Source organism: Pterocles gutturalis, unplaced genomic scaffold (assembly GCF_000699245.1).
Source record: "Pterocles gutturalis isolate BGI_N339 unplaced genomic scaffold, ASM69924v1 scaffold50529, whole genome shotgun sequence".
Classification (NCBI taxonomy): domain Eukaryota; kingdom Metazoa; phylum Chordata; class Aves; order Pterocliformes; family Pteroclidae; genus Pterocles; species Pterocles gutturalis.
In genome coordinates this window covers 2,126-21,920 of record NW_010130019.1, presented here as the reverse complement: position 1 = coordinate 21,920, position 19,795 = coordinate 2,126, and the positions used below count along the sequence as shown (strand labels likewise).

The 19,795-nt window shown below is 37.3% G+C and overlaps 1 protein-coding gene across 3 annotated transcripts in view; it reads left to right on the top strand.

Moving 5' to 3' along the window:
* RNF111 (ring finger protein 111) overlaps positions 1-19,203 on the top strand; it is a 37,945-nt gene extending 18,742 nt beyond the window's left edge. The window contains exons 4-13 of one of the 3 annotated variants that reach the window (XM_010080073.1): positions 2,013-2,210; positions 3,052-3,368; positions 4,215-4,470; positions 5,228-5,579; positions 8,628-8,753; positions 9,532-9,640; positions 15,839-15,931; positions 16,867-16,962; positions 17,837-17,964; positions 18,531-19,203. In XM_010080073.1, the coding sequence (XP_010078375.1) occupies positions 2,013-2,210; positions 3,052-3,368; positions 4,215-4,470; positions 5,228-5,579; positions 8,628-8,753; positions 9,532-9,640; positions 15,839-15,931; positions 16,867-16,962; positions 17,837-17,964; positions 18,531-18,648 (1,793 nt within the window). In that variant the 3' untranslated portion in view covers positions 18,649-19,203. The remainder of the gene's footprint in view (positions 1-2,012; positions 2,211-3,051; positions 3,369-4,214; positions 4,471-5,227; positions 5,580-8,627; positions 8,754-9,531; positions 9,641-15,838; positions 15,932-16,866; positions 16,963-17,836; positions 17,965-18,530) is intronic. The other 2 variants (XM_010080075.1, XM_010080074.1) reach the window with 2 other exon arrangements.
* Positions 19,204-19,795: the final 592 nt, after the last annotated feature.

The window sequence follows — 19,795 nt, the reverse complement described above, 5'->3', positions numbered from 1 at the left end:
AAAATCATAAGAGCAACTTCCAGGTATTGTCAAAAGTTGAGAGAAGGAAAAACTGAAGCTCATGTACATGTTTGCAGGTTTATTTTTTTGTTGGTGGTGGTTTTGGGGATTTGTTGAGTTTATGCTAATTTTAATGTGAAACGGAAGTTTTGTCCTGTTGTGGTTCCGTCCCTGAGTGCACCACAAGCTAGTACCTTGCAATATCTTATTCTTCAAGTTGTCTTGATTTTTTGGGGTGTGTTGGAGAGTTGGAAGGGTTTGGAATTGGTTTTCATTGTTTAATGGTTTTTAAGGCAAAAGATGGGTTGATTTATAGATTGTTTTCTTTGTCTTTTACTGTGAAATATCCCAACAGCCCTATCATTGAAGGTGAGTAGGCATCTATTGCTTTAATTTACTCTATAAACTTAAATTATACAATTTAGTCTAAACAAGATTATTGCTAAATGAACTTTTACTTCTGTAATATATATATAGGACTAGCTGTTTCTCACTCCTCAAAGGAAATACCTTTCTAAGATGAGTCTTCCAGGATTTCAGGGATAATATTTTTGGGTTTAGGCATCAAATTGCCCACATGCACTAGTGTAAATTGATAAAAATTCTGAATTAACACTGTTACAAGGCATGTATGCACTTTATCATAACTTAACTGATGTCTTCAAAGGTGCTGGTCTTAGAACTTTGCTAGTTACTTCCATGAGCATAAGGATCATATCTCCATCTGTCTTCCTGGATTAACATCTGTAAAGTGTGTTGAAATTAAGTTTCTCCTAGCTAGTAGTTTGAGATTGACCAAGCTCACTAGCTTTTACTGGTTTTGGGGGAGAAAACCAGCACTGTCTGTATTGCTGATGGTGAGTCAAAACAGTAACAGGCTAGCAGGGGGTTTGAGGCTGATGGAATTGAGAATTGTCTGACTGCAGGGTTGCTTTCAGAACGTATTAGCATGCAGTCTCGAGCACTGTGATCACATATCAATCATATTGGAATGCCACATTAAAATCCAAAGGAATATAAATGTAGGTATCAGATCATGTTTTTTTTTAATGTGATGAGTTGGATGACTTGCAAGAAGGAAGATATGTGTATTCCCTTGCTTGCTGAGTTGCTGATATACCTACTAGATATAGAGAGAAATCTTGAAAACTAGTCGCATTTTATTTTGAGACTTTGTGTAAGAGAAGTATTTCAAGTGTCTTGATGCTCTTTTTTTTTTCTTCTGATATCCATGCAGATATTTTTACTAAAAAACCAGAGCTGTTTGTGATGATGCTCCCTTTTGTGATATCTCATATTCCTAGTCATGTCATTGCCTTGTCAGTAATCAGAGAGAAATTTCAAACTTACAGTCAAAGGCAGACTTTATCAAAACAAAATTTGGATTATGCCACCAACTATCAGTCTCCAGTACTGCTTTAATGAGCATGGTTTTAATGTGTATTGAGACTAGAAACCAAGTTGGTCTTGCTCTAGCCCATAGTACTCTGCATCTGGAATGATTGCAGTTTGTAAAGTATCACTGCTAGTTTAGGTGTTGTTATGCTGTTCTTTGTTATCTAAAAGTTCTTCTGCAGTCTTTATAGGGATTAAAAAAATGGTAAGGGTGATACTTAATCATTCAGTAGATTGCCTGTGGATTTAGGAAAGATTTCAGCAAGTGTTTTCATCATAAAGTACCAAAGTAATTTAATTTCCTTTCTATTTTATTCAGTAAATGAAACTTTGTATGTCAGAATTGGTCGGGAATTGATTTTATATTCTTAAAATTTGAGTTGATTTAAAAAAAAATACTATAAGATAATTTTGTTGGTTCTTTTCCACACACAAGTGAAATGGAATCAACTTCTGTATTTTGTACCTGTCAGGCTTTTGTGTTCTGACTTTCTTAGCATCTGGCAAGACCAGAATTGAGAATTTCTTGTAAAATAATTAAAATCAGCAACAACAATAAAACAACTCCAGCAGCTTTTAGAGCTTAAAGAACATGAAAGCTTTTTTTGTTTTGCTAGAGCTGACAGTTGTGCCAACCACGCCACCTAGAGTGGAGCCACAAGTCGCGAGTTACGCTTCCAGTAACAGTGCTAGTACGTCTACCTCAGAGCAGGCCTCTGATGCAGCTCACACCGTCTCCAACAGCCAGCCCTCTGCATCACCAGAGACAAGTGCTACTTTTCCCTCTGGCAGCACTGCTGGTACTTCATCTGGAGGTACTGAATAAGAGAGCTTTCTAAACTGGTGTTTTGCCTCCTAATACAAAAGAGGTAGAGGGAGTTAATTGCTGTTCTCTAGATTAAGTCCTGTGAACTTCTAGTACTGAGTATAACAGTAATAAGCTGAGAAGACAGGAATCTGAAAAAGATCATTGATTTCTCCCCAAAGATGAAGGAAGTTATGCTGGATCCTTCTGCTTTTTCCTATTGGAAGGATTTGGTTATACCTAATGAACCCTGTCCTTGCTTTTTGAGGAGGTAGAATGTAGTTCACAGGCAAATAAATCTTCCGTTGCAGTGTGTTACAGGGGTGGTTTTTTTAATGTGTATTGTAAGGAAGTGAAGGATGCATATAGATTCCTTGAACTTCCCCCTGTAGAGGCACATTGATACAGATCTGTATTGATACTGGTATAATAGAGCTGTATATACAGGTAGCACTCGTAACATCTCTGAAACACGGGTGCTCTGCCCTCATCTGCAAGACAGGTGAGGTACGAAAAACCTGAGCTGACCACAGTTGCAGAAAGAATTTGAGGTCTCTGCACACTAACCACAGGAACAATCTTTCCTCCTTTGCCTAATGATAACGTGTCTTAAATTAGTGGAATAAGGCAAGTGTCAGTTCATGTCCTCTGGGGGTTCCCATGAGTACATCCACCTGAACCATTCCGTTTTGGTTCATTTGGCAGGCATAGCTAAATCTTTTTTGTATCCAGTTTGTTTGGTTTTAGTCTAGATCAGTTTTTCAGTGGGTTAATTATTTTTTTTTTCTTCTTTACGGTGATCAGCTTTACTAATTTCTTCCACTTCAATATTAACTTTCTCTATCTTCAAGATGATATAAGAACATCTGCATCTAATACAACACTGGAAACTGGCTCTCCGGCCATGCCAAGGCTACCATCATGCTGCCCTCAGCATTCTCCTTGTGGAGGACCTTCACAGACTCATCATGCATTGGGGCACCCGCATACAAGCTGCTTTCAGCAGCATGGCCACCACTTTCAACATCACCACCACCACCACCACAGCCCTCACCCAGCTGTTCCACTGTCTCCTCCGTTCAGTGACTCCAGCTGCCCTGTCGAAAGTTCTCCAGTGTCTGCACCTTGTGGAACAAGCAGCAGTTCTGGCAACAGTTATCATGAGCAGGCATGTGTAATTCTTGTGACTCTCCCTTTGCGATTTCTAGTTGTTATAGATATGAGAGAATAGAATAGAATAGAATGCTGAATTGTGGACTGTTCTCTTGTTCTGTAGCAGGCATTATAGAGAGGAACTAACATTTGAGCTAGAATATATAGACACAAAAATTGACATTTTACAGAAAGTCATAATGCAATGAGTAATCATTGTCAGCTGACATCCTCTTGATGACTGTAAGATGATAGTGGCTGTTTAAGTGAACCAAACATAAATACCTTGAAACATACTCTGCCAGTCGTAGCAGTTTTGCAATGAAAATACTTGAACTGCTTTAAGGGAAGAAAAAAATCAATTCTATGCCTTTTATAAACAGAACATTAGATGAGTTGCTCTTCTAAAAGCATTTTTTTTAAGACTTTCCAACTAAAAGCTCTAAAACAATACAGTTATAAGTAAGACCAATACTGTGTGAACTTAGTTTACAACATGCAGAATTATCCATCTGGTTTCTGTTTTAAGTGTAATACATTAAGCACAAATGAAAACGCTAAAGATTGAGGTTTGCCTCCAAATGTTTCAATGCATATAGCTCCCGTATACTCACTGATCTATATCATAGGGGTTTTGGGTTCTTTACACAATCAGGAGTAATTAATTTAGTCTCTCTCTCCAGATTCAAGAATTTAGGAATAAGAAATATTAGCTATATCTAAAGGAAGTTCCAGAGTCAAGCCTTAAAACTTAAAAATCTGGATCCTAGTTGCTTGTGATAGTATTTATTTTTTATTGCGTTATGTTTGAGGGTGACTTTGTCTGAAGAATTGCTTGAAAAAAGATGATTTGTTTATGCAGCAGGCATTGCCGGTAGACTTAAGCAGCAGTGGTATGAGAAGTCATGGAAGTGGTGCTTTTCATGGAACATCTGCTTTTGACCCCTGCTGTCCTGGTTCTTCATCTCGAACTGCAATTTTTGGGCATCAGGCTGGTGCTGGCCCAAGCCAATCAATAACAATAGACGGATATGGATCAAGTATGGTTGCGCAGCCACAGCCCCAACCTTCTCCTCAGGCATCGCTCCCTTCCTGTCGGCACTATATACATTCTCCTTGTAAGTACTGATAAGTCCTAGGTACCTGGAGGGGAAAAACCAAACAAACAAGACGACAGTTTCCCTGACAACATACAAAAATCTCTTACCATCTGCTTGCTTTGATCTTAGAACTAGCCTGGGAAAACACATGCTAATAAATGTTTTTATATAGTTCCGCTTCTGTAGAGGATTTGAACAGAATCAAGGTGAAGTTAAAATCTTTTGAGTGACCTTAATAACATTCAGACTTCAAAAACTGTGTTTACTGTGAAAATATTTGTCAACTCCTTTGTATTTTAGCAGTGTGGTTTTTATTTCTTTTTCCTTGGTCCATCCCCTGTCCCATCCCTGCAGTAAGCTCTGCTTGAGCAAGCAGAGTCAACTCATTTGTTTGATTGTGATGTATTTTTTTTGGATTTTATTGTCTCTACAGACTAGTGGACTTGGAGAGGGAGTTGAATTTTTAAAAAATTAAACAACAAACTTTTCAGAGTGCATCATGTAGGTTTGGTGGCTGCTTTTGGTTTTTTTGGTTTTATTTTTGCCAGCAATGGCAAGCAGAATACTTCAGGCTGCAGAAAGTGTGGGTTTCTTGTAGGGTATATTGCTGGTATCACTTTATTTTAAAATTGCATAAACACATATTCCCATGTTGCCACTGTTTACATTGGTGTAATAATATTGAAGCACCTGTGTGAAGATACTTTTAAAAATAAATTTTTAAGTCAAAACCTGCTACTGACCAAATTAAAAGCACCTGATGTTTTCATTGCAGATGCTTCTTTGGCCAGACCTCTTCACCATCAAGCTTCTCCATGTCCTCACTCTCATGGTAATCCTCCTCCACAGCCACAACCTCCGCCTCAAGTAGATTATGTCATCCCTCATCCAGTGCATCCCTTCCATCCTTCAATCTCTTCTCATGCATCTTCTCATCCTGTTCCACCTCCACCACCAACTCATCCTTTAGCCAATGCAACTGCTCCAATACCACAGCATCTTCCTGCAACGCACCAGCCTATATCCCATCACATCCCCACAACGGCATCTCCATCGCAGAGGCTACATCCTCATGAAGTGATCCAGAGGATGGAGGTCCAGAGAAGAAGAATGATGCAACACCCAACGTATGTCACAAATGTACTCAGAACAATATCTAAACATATAATTTGTTTCCCCCAGGTTTGTAAAATGTTGCATGTGAATCTCAAATTGTTAACTGCATGGTTAGGAACTGTTAGTACTAAACCATGGTAAGAAGTGTCTTTACATACCATCACAGTTGCATGAGCATTAAGACTGAACCTGTTCCATTACATCTCTCAACAGAGTCTCCAGGTAAGGCACAGAAGAGAAGGGAAGCTTATCTTTCTCTTGCCCATTACTCATCCTCCAGATAACAGGCAGGAATTCATTTTCAAGCTGCACAGTCTAGAAAGTACATCATCAGCTCCTTTCAAATGTATTCCTTGACAGTGTGTTTTGCCTTGTTGATGCTGTTAAGTTTCTTTATATCTAACTAATGCTTTAAAATAAAATGAGCCATTTATCATAAGAGACTGCTTAGCAGTCTTAATTCAGATTTGACCTTAAATACTTACCTAGCTTTACTATGCCTTTATGTCCTTAGAAGAGAAGGAAGAGACTGAGTAATATCAGCATGAGAATGTGACCAATGTTGAGATGTACCTTTGGTGATCTTGTTTAAGAGGTGCTACTGTTGTTGCTAGATTAGGTTCTTGACACCAGTATCAACAGAAATCAGCTCAGTACTAGCTTGGTATTCAATCACAAAGTAATTGAAGTTATTTTAATTCTGGATATAATGATTTTAAATATCCAAGAGAATTTCAAGAATAAGCTCTCTAGTTGTTGCTCCTGACTTTGTATACAAATTCTGCTGGTAAGTAGCTTAAGTTAAGCTTAAACAAAATTTTCCTTTAACTGCAACTTTTGAGGCCGTTTCCAAATAATTCATAAAAATATCTATAGGCAGTAACTGCTTACAAAGTGGCACATGGCAGACTTCCCTCCTGCCCCTGTGTCCCCCAGGAAAGCCAAATACAACCCTGCTTTCTCAGTCATTAAAATGTTGATTTTTTTTTGATAAATTGTCTGAACCTACACCTGTTCTTCTTTTATCTTTGCAATGCAAATAGTATAACCTCTAAACACCACAACCTAAACGTATAGGCATACCACTTGTGTAATGCCCATGATTATGCAGTCATACCCAAAAATTAATTTTGGAACATTCAAGCCAATGAATGTTAGATAGCAAGCTAGCATTTAAAAAAAAAAAAAATAGTGGTAGCTAGTTTATCAGTTATGGAAACTTTCTGGTAGTTTGGGCATTGGAAATGTGAATTATGGCATTTCTTAGCCTAGTAAATTTTCTTTGTATGTATAGAAACTGTAGTCGGATGTTGATAATAGTTTCTTACTTGACCTTCTTTCCAAAGTCACCAATCTCAGGTCGGACAGTGTCAGTTTGCTTAGTGAGGTTTCTCCTCTGTAGTTTTGTTTTTTAATCTTATGAAATTGTTCCATCCTTGGTCTTTTTCCCCTGTCATCCTCATATAAATTACATGCAAAACCAATATTGTAGGTGTCTTGACCAGACCTCATAAAAATCAGATTATACTCTGACAACCCAAAACTTGTGCATATTCGCTCTTTAATACACAGACTGAGACTGCCAGCAGACTTGAGTTCCTTTGGTTCTGTGTCCTCAAAGTGTTCTTAAGATGTTACTTCATCCTTCATTTCTAGAAATAGCATATGGGATAGTCTAGCTGGTATACCTTCTGTCTAGCAATATGGGACTTTATCAGGGTTGGAAGAAGAGAATGGTTGGAGTCGTCTTCTCACTGTCATGTCCCAGGTGTGGGTACAACAGCTATAACTTCCTTAGGGTCTTGGAACTGGCCACGAAATGTGCAAAAGGCAGTGTATGAGGGTGCACTGCATTTTTATAACATACGGAAGTTCTGTTTATTTTCAATCTGATCACGCACTTTTTACTAAGATTGTGGAATAGACAGCCTAGGAGTTTTACATTCATAGAAATAATTTCAAATATGTAAGACTCATTTTAGGAAAAATGGGCCTCCATGACATTTAGTTTTCATGGAACTATGGAGGTTGTGTTGCTATGGGTTTGGTTTTTTTTAATTGAAGTATGGTTTTCCAGATGTTTTCCCATCATTATTTGATAAAGTGAAGGGAGCTGAGACTTGTAGTAGGTTCGGCTGATAGGTCTGTTCCCATGTTGGTCTGTACCATTGTAGAAAACTAGTACTTCTAAGGTAATTTATGCAAGCTTGACAGATTTTTCTGGAGAAATGTCAATTTACAGTGATTAGAATAGTGTTCTATTAAGTAACTTTTTACTTCTCTAGACGTGTAAATTTACAAAATGTCTAGTCTACTTTGTCAGGTAGTATAAGGTGGTACTGAATCTGAATACAGTGTAGTGCTTTGGGAAAATGCAGATTTCTAGGTTGCATTAAAAAAAAAAAAACAAACAAAAAAAAAAAAAACCAAAAAAAAAAACCCAAAAACAACCAAAACTTTCTGCATTGAAAGCCCTGGGAAGAAAGATACTGATCCATCTCTTTGTGTAACTGGAAAGTGGTAAAGTAACAGAAGTCAGACAGCAGGTTTTTTTGGAGGTTTTTCCAAAGCTGTAGTTGTTCTATACCAGCTGGCATAGAAAAAATTTGCGCTCATTACTTGAGGTATGATGCGAACACGTTTCAAGAAAAATGTCCTCTGATTAGCATATTAAGTTTCCTCTAATTACTATTGCTGTTATAGTTTTACTAGAAATAAACTGCAGTATACCTGTGAATTACTCTGAACCTCAACATGACTGTCGTGTTCTTTACTTTCCTACATGCAGTTGGAGGTTAGGATTAAAGGCTTTATCAGTCCTTCTGTAGTCGTGTCTGCCAAGTAAAGGGCAGATCACAGTAGCTGAAGCTGGCTTTGTCGCCGAATTTGAAATCCATATTATAATTAGTTTCTAACTTGTATCTTAAGTTGAAGTTAAAATACTATATGGGAAACTTCATTTTTTGATTTTAAATGCATGCCAGTAATTCAGTCTGTAATGTTTTGATTATGGATGTTGCTTTCTTGACACTTAACTGTTGCTGTTTTACGTTGTTTAGACGTGCTCAAGAACGGCCGCCACCACATCCTCACAGAATGCATCCCAATTATGGTCATGGACATCACATTCATGTGCCTCAGACAATGTCTTCCCTTCCTCGACAAGTTCCAGAGAGAACTGCCTGGTCAGTAATCAGATACTATTTTAGTTCTTTGAGACTCAAGCCATAACATGCTGATCACAATGATGATAATGCTGGCTGTGATTTTTTTAAAAAGTGCAGCATGCACCTGTGGTTTAAAATTTGTAGATGTTGATATGGCTTTGAAATATTGCTTTGAATGCTCAATATCTTAAATAAATTTCTAGGGGGGGTTATCCATTGCTTTTAAAATGGTATTGAGCATTACTGGCTCTAGGTAGTTGTTTCAAGAAGTTATTTTAAAATAGGCAAGTAAAACATTGCTCAAGACTATTCTTACATTTATGTTCTTTGTAAAACGGGTTTGGATTTGAGTTACAAACTAATTTATGGTCTCTCCTCTTTGTCTGGACTTACTTAAAATTGCTTCAGGCCTGCACATGAAGGTTACATTTAAGTTTCGCAATATATTTATTACTAAAAATACTTTTGACCGTTAGGGAACAGGTGCATGTGTGATAGCTGCTGTTCCTACAGCGTGAGCTACAGAGAAGACTTCACACTGATAATACTCCTGGATGCAATAAATGTGGAGTTGTCTCTGATTTATCATACTAAAATCTTCACAGCTGATTTTAAAACAACTTTTAGTTATGGTAGGATTAAGATGATTCTTTAGCAAAGTCTAAGTTTTAAAACAATTCTTAGGTGAAACTGTGATGGTAGCTATGCTGTGTTGTGTGCTTTCTTAAAGCAATGTGATTGTATCTAGGAGTCAAGATGTACCTTTACTGTAATGTCATTTTCATTCATGTGACAGGGAGCTGGGAATTGAAGCTGGTGTGGCTGCAGCTACTTTCCCTCACTTGGCCCACTTCCATGCACCTCCTCGACTTCATCACCTGCAAATAGGGGCTCTTCCTCTAATGGTAAGGAGATAGCTTATGAAGAATGAAGATCATTGGTCATTATAATTATTTTGTTTGTCTGGAAAATTATTTTAAGATTTACTGCATTCAATTGGACATGTATATATTGCTGAAAAAGTTAGTGGTTCAACTGAAAAAGAAAATACTACAGTGCGGTTTTTTTTTGTTACTCCAGATAGGGAGCTAGAACAGACTCTTGTCTAATAAGAGAGAGCAGTTTAGGACACTAACATTTCTAACTTCAGCTCTTGTACAATGAAACATCCTTGAATTAAATTGTCACTTGCCTTGAAATACATTGACCCTCTGCATCTGATTTTTAAAGTTCAGATTCTTCTTTCATGAGTTTTGGATTGTTAAAGATACCAACTTTCCACCCAGTGCATGAGGATTAGCACTGGTGCTTTATTTTTTAAGGTGTGTATACAGCCCAGCTAGAATTCCATCTAGAGATTTGGTTCTTCATGAACCTAATTCTGTGTGGTAAAGTATATAATTTTGTAGCATGGAGTGTTATAAGCAAGAGGAAGTATGAGGGTAATCTAGGCCCTTGTTACACATAACTTTTTTTTTAATCTACAATAGAAAACCAAGGAAATTTGGCACCTCCCCTGTGAGGACAGGCTGAGAGAGTTGGGATTGTTCAGCCTGGAGAAGAGAAGGCTCCAGGGAGACCTTAGAGCAGCTTCCAGTGCTGAAAGGGGGCTACAGGAGAGATGGGGAGGCACTCTTGACCAGGGGATGTAGTGACAGGACAAGGGTAACAGTTATAAACTGGAAGAGGGTAGATTTAGATTAAACATTAGGAAGAAATTTTTTTCTGTGAGGGTGGTGAGGCAGTGGCCCAGGTTGCCCAGAGAAGCTGTGGATGCCCCACCCCTGGAGGGGTTCAAGGCCAGGCTGGATGAGGCTTTGAGCAACCTGGGCTAGTGGGAGGTGTCCCTGCCCATGGCAGGGGGTTGGAACTCGATGATCTTTAAGGTCCCTTCCAACCCAAACCGATCTATGATTCTATGACTCTAAGTATATACCAGCCATACTTCTGACTAGCCAAACCATACTTACGGCTGTAATGCATATCCAGGCAGAATTCCTTTGCTTCAGGAAAGAAAAGGCATCCTAGTTTCTAGTGAAATCTGGAAGGGGAGAAGTGCAAAAAGAAATCTCCAGAAGATGTTTCTAAAGTTGGCCTGAGGCCATCCTGAAATGGCCACCTTCTCCGTACTGCTGGCTCTCCTGTGTCTCATGTTTTCCAGATGTTACCTATTTACGTGAATGACCAGAATGCTATGTTTAGCATAAAATGGGTTACATTTTGAAATTGCAAAGATGAGAATATTTCTAACATATTTTCATGCTTTAAAAAAAAATTAGAAAAATTGAGAATAATGTGTTATTTGTTATAATGTTTCAAAAGCCTGCAGACATTCATTTCGAAATTGTAATTTAGTTTAGCTTTGAAAAAGGAACTTGCTCTGAATATGAGTTTGTTACTAGGACATTTGAAAAAAAAATCAGTGCTTTATATTTTAAATCTGTTCTCTTAAAGAGTTATTTTTATCAGTTTTTTTGTTGTTTAATGGGGGGGAGGGTCTGGAAGGTTAAAACTAGAAGGTCTTGTTTCTCCCCTCTTCCATCTTCTCCTTTTCATAATCAAACAGAAACAAAATCTCTTCGGCTCTAAACTGATAACTAAATTTTAAATGGAATATGTACCTGAAGTGAGCAGTATTCCCTATGTGCCTTTTAACTTAGTATATTTTTACTTTTGATTACATGAATAACTAACTACAACTGGTCTGGGATTTTAACTATTTAAAACTTAAGCAACAAACCTGCCACTGAGAGTATTCTATTCAGCTTGTTTTTAAAACATGCAAAGCTGTCATAGATTCAATTTTCAGATTGTATTATGCGTAGCAGTGGGATTTGGTGGTGGGCGGTTTGTTGGTTTTTTTGTTTGTTTGTTGTTTGTCTTTATTTTTAGTCTCTGTTTTATAAAACATATCTTAAGTCATGGAGGCTATCATGCCTCTCCAATTGTTTCAGCTACCTGTTAATCAAAGAAGTTCCAGGGATATCCTGTTCCAGTCTCTTGACTCCAGCTTCTTTGGCTTTTTTTGAGTAGTGTCCTGTTGATTGTGAATTTTAGGGGGGGGAAGTTATCTGGACTTTAAGTTTCCTAGCTATGGTGTAATAAATCTCCGTAGGGTTGATGCAAGCCTTGCGAAGACTCCTTAATTTATCTGTGAACCTAGAGTGCAGCTTGCCAGTCAGAAGGAGGTCTCTGGATCATAATTTAAAAAAAAAAATAGTTACTAAAGGTAACTTAACCTCTTGCAGTTGTTACACACCTAGCTCTCATATGCTGTCCCCCCTTTTTCTTCTATTTCAGAGCCTTACTGTTTTGTTCCTTGAACTGTTGAATGACTCAGATTGGTTGAGGTTGATTTACACTTATTTGTAAAAATTGTGCAGGATTAGGAAGTATAGGCCAGTAGGTCCCCATACATTATGGTAGATGTGTGCTGGTCAGAATAATATCACTGGAGTGTAGTCATACAGGTATCACAGCTCTAAGAGATGCAACTGTTCCGTATAAAAAAAGCTAACGAATTTCCTGTAAAATATCTGAACGCTTAGCTTAAGGCTGTAACTCAATGTAGGTATAGTACTTCAAACATTAGGTTTGAAATAGCCTTGATTAGCTGCATCAAATTTAACTGCATTTTACAAGTAAGAAAATGGACTTTTGTAATGCAGCTGCTACTTTTTGTTAGTATAAACATGAATTACTGTTCTTCAGGTTTTTTGTAGAATATAGGCTGCTGAAGAGCGCTCATTTTATGTACCCCTCAGACACAGATACAGTTGGGTTTTAGCAGTGCAGCACACATTACTTGTTCCTTTGCAGTGTCTCTCTGTGAAGACTGCAGCTTTTCCTTTTTTGAATTTGGCTTAGTAAGGTGTTAATTGATCAGCTTTATTCCTTTTTGAGTATTGATGGGCACCTAAGCAGTTAACTGGATAAGCTTAGTGTTGGAATTTAATATGTATGAAGATCATACTTCATGTGAACCACTGAATAAAAGGTTGAGATGGACGAGATAAGTAGTACCATACAACGGAAGAATCTCTTCACTGCCTGTGGTAACTGAAAGCCAAAAAGATCCTAGAAAGATGGAAGGTGTTTAAAGGAAGGCAGCAAGGAAGAAAATCTTTCCTGCAGGTTAGCTGTTTCAAACTGTTTCAGAATGTTTGTGTTGTAAATGGTTCAGACTTAGCATTGAATTTTTTATTTGCTGCAAATTTTAGTGTACTGGGAAGTGTCAATAGAAAATGCAAAACGAGAAACAGATGATACTTGTTCCGCAGAAAACAATCAGTTCTTGGCAAACTTCTACTGGAATTTGCAGGTCCAGAGTATATTGCTTTAAAGAATATATTATAATTTGGCTGTATTCAAAAGGCTATATACAAGCCCATAGTGCAGACTGGCATTACCTTTAACTCTTTACTTTCTTCATTAGCTTTAAGCTTTTCCTTTTTTCTTATGTTCAATATGAAAACTTGACTGAAAACACGCTTCTGTTTGTGTACGAAGCTGTTTCAAGAGAGTTGAGATCCTCTCTGCATTTGAAGCTTGATGGTAACTGCCAAAGGGATTTTAGATAGACTGTTCTTTGTTGGGCATTATTGATAGTTATCTTTTTCCCATCTTTCCTCCAGCTTGTAGTCACTAATGTCATTAGTTAAAATCCTGCTATGTTAGCAGACTGCTTATTCTGCAGGCATGAAAGAGCTTTTTTCTTCTTACAGATATGTTTTTTCAATATATAGTGTTTTAGTTGGCCAGAAAGGTAAGCTGCAGTCTCACAGTATTTTATACGAGAGCCTTTACCTGATGTATGTTCAGATAATTTTGCAGACGTGTTATGCCATTCCCCATCATGAGAATATGAGGGGCCCATTTATTAGCATTAAAATGTATTATCCCACCCAATATTTCTGTTGTCTACGTTCAGTAGTTTGTTGTGGTATGTACTCTGAGAAATTCTTGGTTGGTTTTGTAGTATTAAAATTAAATCTAGTATGTTTCTTAAATAGATAGTCTCCAGTAGTAGAATTTGTTCCAAATGGGAGACCTGTCCAGGTGCATGTCACTGCAGTTGGAGCTGTAAATATTGCATTACAGCAATACCCCTGGGACTTTACAGCTCCTGTCATGATGCACTGTCTGCGCTAGCAGATGCATTGCTTTCCAACAGACTGTTTTCAAATCCTGGTGAATCAGTGAAAGTCACTCCTGAGCCTTGGGTTAGGTTTTGTCAGGAGTTTCTTTTCCTCTGAGTGGCGAGAATTGATTCACAATGTAGGAACAGGCAACGGAAACTTTCAAATGATGCCAAACAGGTCTGTGACTAGTAAAAATCTGGGACAACAAATTTGTTCACAGTGTGGATGAGTGACCTAGTTCTTTAAAGGCATTTTCTGTAATTGGAAGATGAACTAGAATTACACGCTTAAATGGAGAATGGATTATAAACCACTGATTATCTGAGACAGATTTTTTTACGATGTAGTTTTTACAAATTATTGTATTTTAATGCACTCTCCTGAATTCTGTTGTTACAGCCACGGTTTATACTGGTAAACAGTAAGACCTGTGACACCAACAGATGTTACTTAAATGTTTAGGTATGCAGATGAATATACCTTTCTCATGATACAAGTCTGTATTTGCAGTCATACTGGATTTGTGTATTAGTACGTAATCTCTCTAACTACACTCTGCATATTGCGTAACAACTTAGGTCCTTGAATTGATACGCTGTTGGAGTTGGCAGCAGTCCTCCTGTCCTTGTTTCCTCTCTCCAGCTCTAGCTAGTACCAGACCAGCAGATAGTTAGGCTGCTTATGAGAGAGGCACCTCATGTATTAGGATTCTAGAAATGTTCTGAAAGTTACATCTTCAGTTTGTAAAAATCTGATACTAATATTGTGGCTGTATTTGTGGCTGATATTGGCACGACATGGCCATCATTTAACAAGCACCATGTAAACTGCTTTAAAATAACAAGATTCTGGTTTTCTTTCCCGAAAAAAGATATTTAGGACAGAGAAATATTTTCTATCCCTGTCAGCTTTTAGTTACCAGACTGAATTTGAAAAATATAGAAAGGTAGCTTCTTGGTCTGTTACATTATGTGAGTGACTTTGTCCAGGCCTGTGCTTTCTCACAACGCAGTAATGCAGTTCTACACCTTTATATACATTAAACTTAGCGGTGTCTGCTGGAAAGAAGAAAAGCCACACACGAACACCTGACTTCATGAGTAACATCTGGGATGGGGTATCTCCCTTGTTGACAGCCTCATGAGATAAGTTTTGAGCTGTCAGGCAGAGCAGCAGAGATGTTACCAGCGGGTAGCACAGAAAGGCAGACAGCGCTTCTCCAGTACTTAATGTGACTTCCGAATGAACTGCTGCTGACCGTCCTCATATCAGTGCACTCTACATTATTAAGCAGACTGAATCTACTGATCATTTGGGGGTTTTTTCACCTGTTCATTTAATCACACACTGCTGTTTTGTTCACTGCTTGTATTTCTTAATATGCAAGGAAGTGAGTGGATGCTTGAATATAGAGTGTATGTAGAGTTGCCTGTGAGTTTAGATGTGAGTTTTGAGTATTACTTTTTTTTTTTTAATCCGCCTCTAAATTTGAAGTGTGTCTGAAGATGTTCAGTTGTTTCCAGTAAGATAAGGATGTTGGCTGTTTTTTCTAGACTATTAACTTCGTTTCCTCTGTGGTACCAAAAACCTATATTTGAGTATCTACATCAAGTCCTTTTCCTAAATTCATGTGTAGCTTTTAGGCATTTTGTTCATAAAAGTAGGTAGATATTTATGGTGGTTTATACAAAGTAGGTTGAGATTTTGAGACTTGGGAAGCAAGACCAAGCGATATGTAATGCAGACGTGGAGAGATTAAAATAGAGGATCTAGTCTCACTTCTGTTTTGCTTCTGGTTATGTTTAGAGAGCTCAGCATGGTGGTGTGTTACACTGTCAGCTGGAATTGTGTGCTTAAGCTGAGAAGTTTCAATAATAAGTGATTCAATAAAAGCAAAAGGATCTTAGTAAAATACCAAAACTGTTCTGAATAGGTTTAACTGAACATCTGCTGTTTGAATAGGTACCAGACATGGCGGGCTACCCTCACATCCGTTACATTTCATCGGGATTGGATGGAACAGCATTCAGAGGCCCTTTCAGGGGCAATTTTGAGGTTTGTAATAGAATAAAACTAGATATGTGTCAAAATGTGTCATGAGGGAATACGGGGAGGGTATATGGTAGAGCTAGTTATATAGAGAGATTTAAAAGAATCATAAAATCGTATTTATAGAATGACCTCACTATTGTGAACTGGGATAAAAGCATATTGAAAAGTCAGTCAGGAAAGGTGCCCTGGACAATGCAGGCGTAGGTGGTTATTAACTGACAGTACATCTTGCTCTGCCCCCCACCCCAGTTAGCAGAATGTAGTATTGATATGACATGTTGGTAAAACATAGTGGTGTCTCCAAATAACTGTGCCAGGATCCTCCTCATGAGGGTGAAACTTGGCAACTTTAACAATGCTGTCCTGGTTGTTATGTAGTGCAGGAATAGAAACTGAGAGAAGGAAAAGAAAAAAGAAGAAGAAAAAAGGAGAAAATTAAAGGTATCAGATGCAGAGAGTTAATGACAAGTCCACTGAAAACATCTTCAGTGACATTTCATGGTTCTAATGAACTTATTGGTGGAGAAAAATAAATCAGATGTTGTATTTCAACTTAAGCAACATTTTTTTTAAGCCTTTATGACTGTTAGAAAGCAAATATTTACGTAGTGCATTTTAATAGCATTTTCCTCATTAGACACACAAGTACATGTGAACATACTGATAACCATTCCTAGCTGACAAACAATTTCTAATTATTTTTAGTAGTAAAATAATGTTTCCCTATAACTTAAAATACCAGGCAGTGTTGTGTGGGTTTTTCTACAGAAAGCCAACGCTTTCCCCACACAACATACTCTTCTTTTGTTTTGCCTGTATTTGAATAAATGGGAATTGAGAGTTTGTAATTCTGCAAATGGGTTAGAATAAAATTAATGTTTAATCAAGATAGTTAAAATTATAGTTCTTACACTGTTTATTCCTTGATAATTTTTTAGGAACTGATTCACTTGGAGGAACGATTAGGAAACATTAACCGTGGAGCAACACAGGGAACTATAGAAAGATGCACATACCCACATAAATACAAAAAGGTGAGGAGTTCTTAAATTGTGGCCTTTCTTTAATATTTATTTGAAAATGTAATAATGCTTATGTTTAGCTTAAATCTGCAGAAATCTCAGCTTCAAAGAGTGCATGTTTTCTGTATCTTGCAATGTCAAGGATTGGAAGCAAAGCTTACAATGTTACTTCTTTCACAAAGAAAATTAAAAATTTATTCCCTAGATAAAGAGCTAAACAAAAGTGTTTTGATAGGATTTAATAGCTTGTCCAGCAGTTACGAATAGCCTTGTGAAGAAGGAAATAACTATTGGTAAGAGCTGAATTGTCAATAGACTTCAGCGATAACTCATCCAGTAAGACTTCGTTTGGGCAACAAATTGTTGACAGTGCTTGCCTGCATGATTATGTATCATTTTAACCTTTACTCTGATCACATTAGGAAGACTGTGGGACATAAGGAAGTTTTGAATTTGGTAGAGAATTTTGGCAACGTAAGTTGTCTCTCAATTGGAGTTCAGTATATCATAATATAGAATCCCATCCACATTTACATGGTGTTCTTTCACACTTGATAAATAGTGATTTAAGATACTAGGTTTGAAAGGAATTTTTTTTTCTCTTTATGAATGAAATGAAGATATTTATACATAGACAACAAATAAAAGGACTGCTTGCAACAACATGAAATTAATATATTCCTAGTCCTGTAGACTTTTGTAATTAACAATAGGTAAATAAATCTGAAATGTCCTGTGATTTTGCTCCAAGTGCTAGTTCTTGATTCATTTTGATTCAGATACGTTTGAATGAATACTGTGAAATGTTTTCAAAGAAATATGTGTTGAAAATGTATTAAAAACTGATTTTACTCAGTTTGTCAATAATGTCATCTCTACTAATAAGGTAACAACTGATTGGTTCTCACAGAGGAAACTGCACTGCAAGCACAATGGGGAGGAACGAACAGAAGAAGACACAGAGGAAAAGTGTACCATCTGTTTGTCTATGTTGGAGGAAGGTGAAGATGTCAGGTAAATAGTACCATTGCATATCAGAATATAATGTGTACGTTCTGGCTTTGACACCATACCTGAATATGGTACGCTACTCTTTGCAATACTCCCTAGCTTAACAGTTACAATTAAGACTATGTGTCATTGAACTAATCAATAAAACAAGTTGCAATTGGAAACACACATCACTCAGTCTGTATTGTCTTCAGGTGGAATGTAGGTTATTTTCTTACAGTCTTCTATAAGTTGACTGTCTTTTAACATGAGCCCAGGCTGATACCCAAATTAATCAGGACTGTCAATTTTCAGTTTTTTGGAATAATGCTGCTTAAGCTATAACACGTTTAAATCAGTGTACCACAGCAGAAGGTAGCTGATGCTTGACTTCATTGCCCATATCCATTTCTTCTGGAACTAGACAAAATGCAGGTTCAACTGGAAAGGCTAGTGAAACTTGTGGAGAAACACACACATGCAAAAAGAATAGACACCTCAAGAGCAAAACACACATTACCATTTTTCCAGTGGGTTTGTTGAGATGGAAATGCTTTATTAACACTCGTGTTTTTCTGTTCTGATTGCAGGCGCCTTCCATGTATGCACCTTTTCCACCAAGTATGTGTAGATCAGTGGTTGATTACTAACAAGAAGTGCCCCATTTGCAGGGTGGACATTGAGGCTCAACTGCCTAGTGAAAGTTGACACCACTTTCCAGAACTCTTGTCCTCCCTCTCACTCCCTCTCATCCTTCCTGGTACTGCAGTCAACCAAAGATGGCATGACTTACCTGCGCAGATTTGGAAACGTTGAACCTAGAGTGCTGGCTCTGCTATATGGTACAACTAATGCTAGACCTACAGTTTATGTAGAAGACAGCTGAGTTTCAGTATATTTATAAAAGTTTTTTAGGTTTTACATTTTGTTGTTCTTTGAATTCATTACTGTATTTTTGCATGGTTCCTTGTGTTGCATTTATTTGCACATGTTATGGGCTTTGTGACCCCAAACTTGCAGGCAAGATTAGCTGCTTTAGTAAGTAGAGTTGTGTGGTCTTTTTTTGTTGTTTTTTCTTGGTTTGTTTTCCATAGTATTGAGCTTTGAGTGTATGATTCCACTCATTACTAACCTCGGATTCCTTAATTTAATCGATCATATATTTTAGTTTAAATGTATAAAGAACATCTAGAAAAGGATAATAATATGTATTGAGACATTCCTTAACTAGGAAAAAATGGCTGCTGTATATTTACAATATCAGTTCTGAGTCAAATAACATCCTTAATACTGGGAACAGAATATGAACTATATTCAGTTTGACTGATACATATAGTGTACTCATCACCAGAGTTTTTGTCTGATCAGACTTTTGTGTTCGTTCTTAAAGTTTCAGCACAATGCAGATATATTTGAATGTCAATATTAAACATTTAGACTGCTGTTCAGATTGTATTTATCATTTTCTTCCTATGTCTAGAAATTTGAATCCCTAACTTAAATATTTGCTGCTGTGAAACAGCTCTAGTGAACACTAAATGTTGATTTCGGTTAGCTGGATTGTAGATACTTGCAGATTGAAAGAATTACTAGGGAAATGGAAAAAGAGCTTAGGAACTGTTTGGTCTTCTGCTAACTTAAGTTGAAGTATCTACGCACATTGAGGGTTTTCTTGTTTGTGTTTTTTTGTTGGTGTTTGTTTTTTCTAATATAAAACCATTCAATAAGAACTTAGAGCTGCAGGGTTTTTGGGTTTTGGTTTTTTCGGTGTTTGGTTTGGGTTGGGGTTTTTTTGGCAGATAGACATGCATTCATAGAACTTCTAAGGATTCCAGGCTTGTCTTGGGATTTTTGT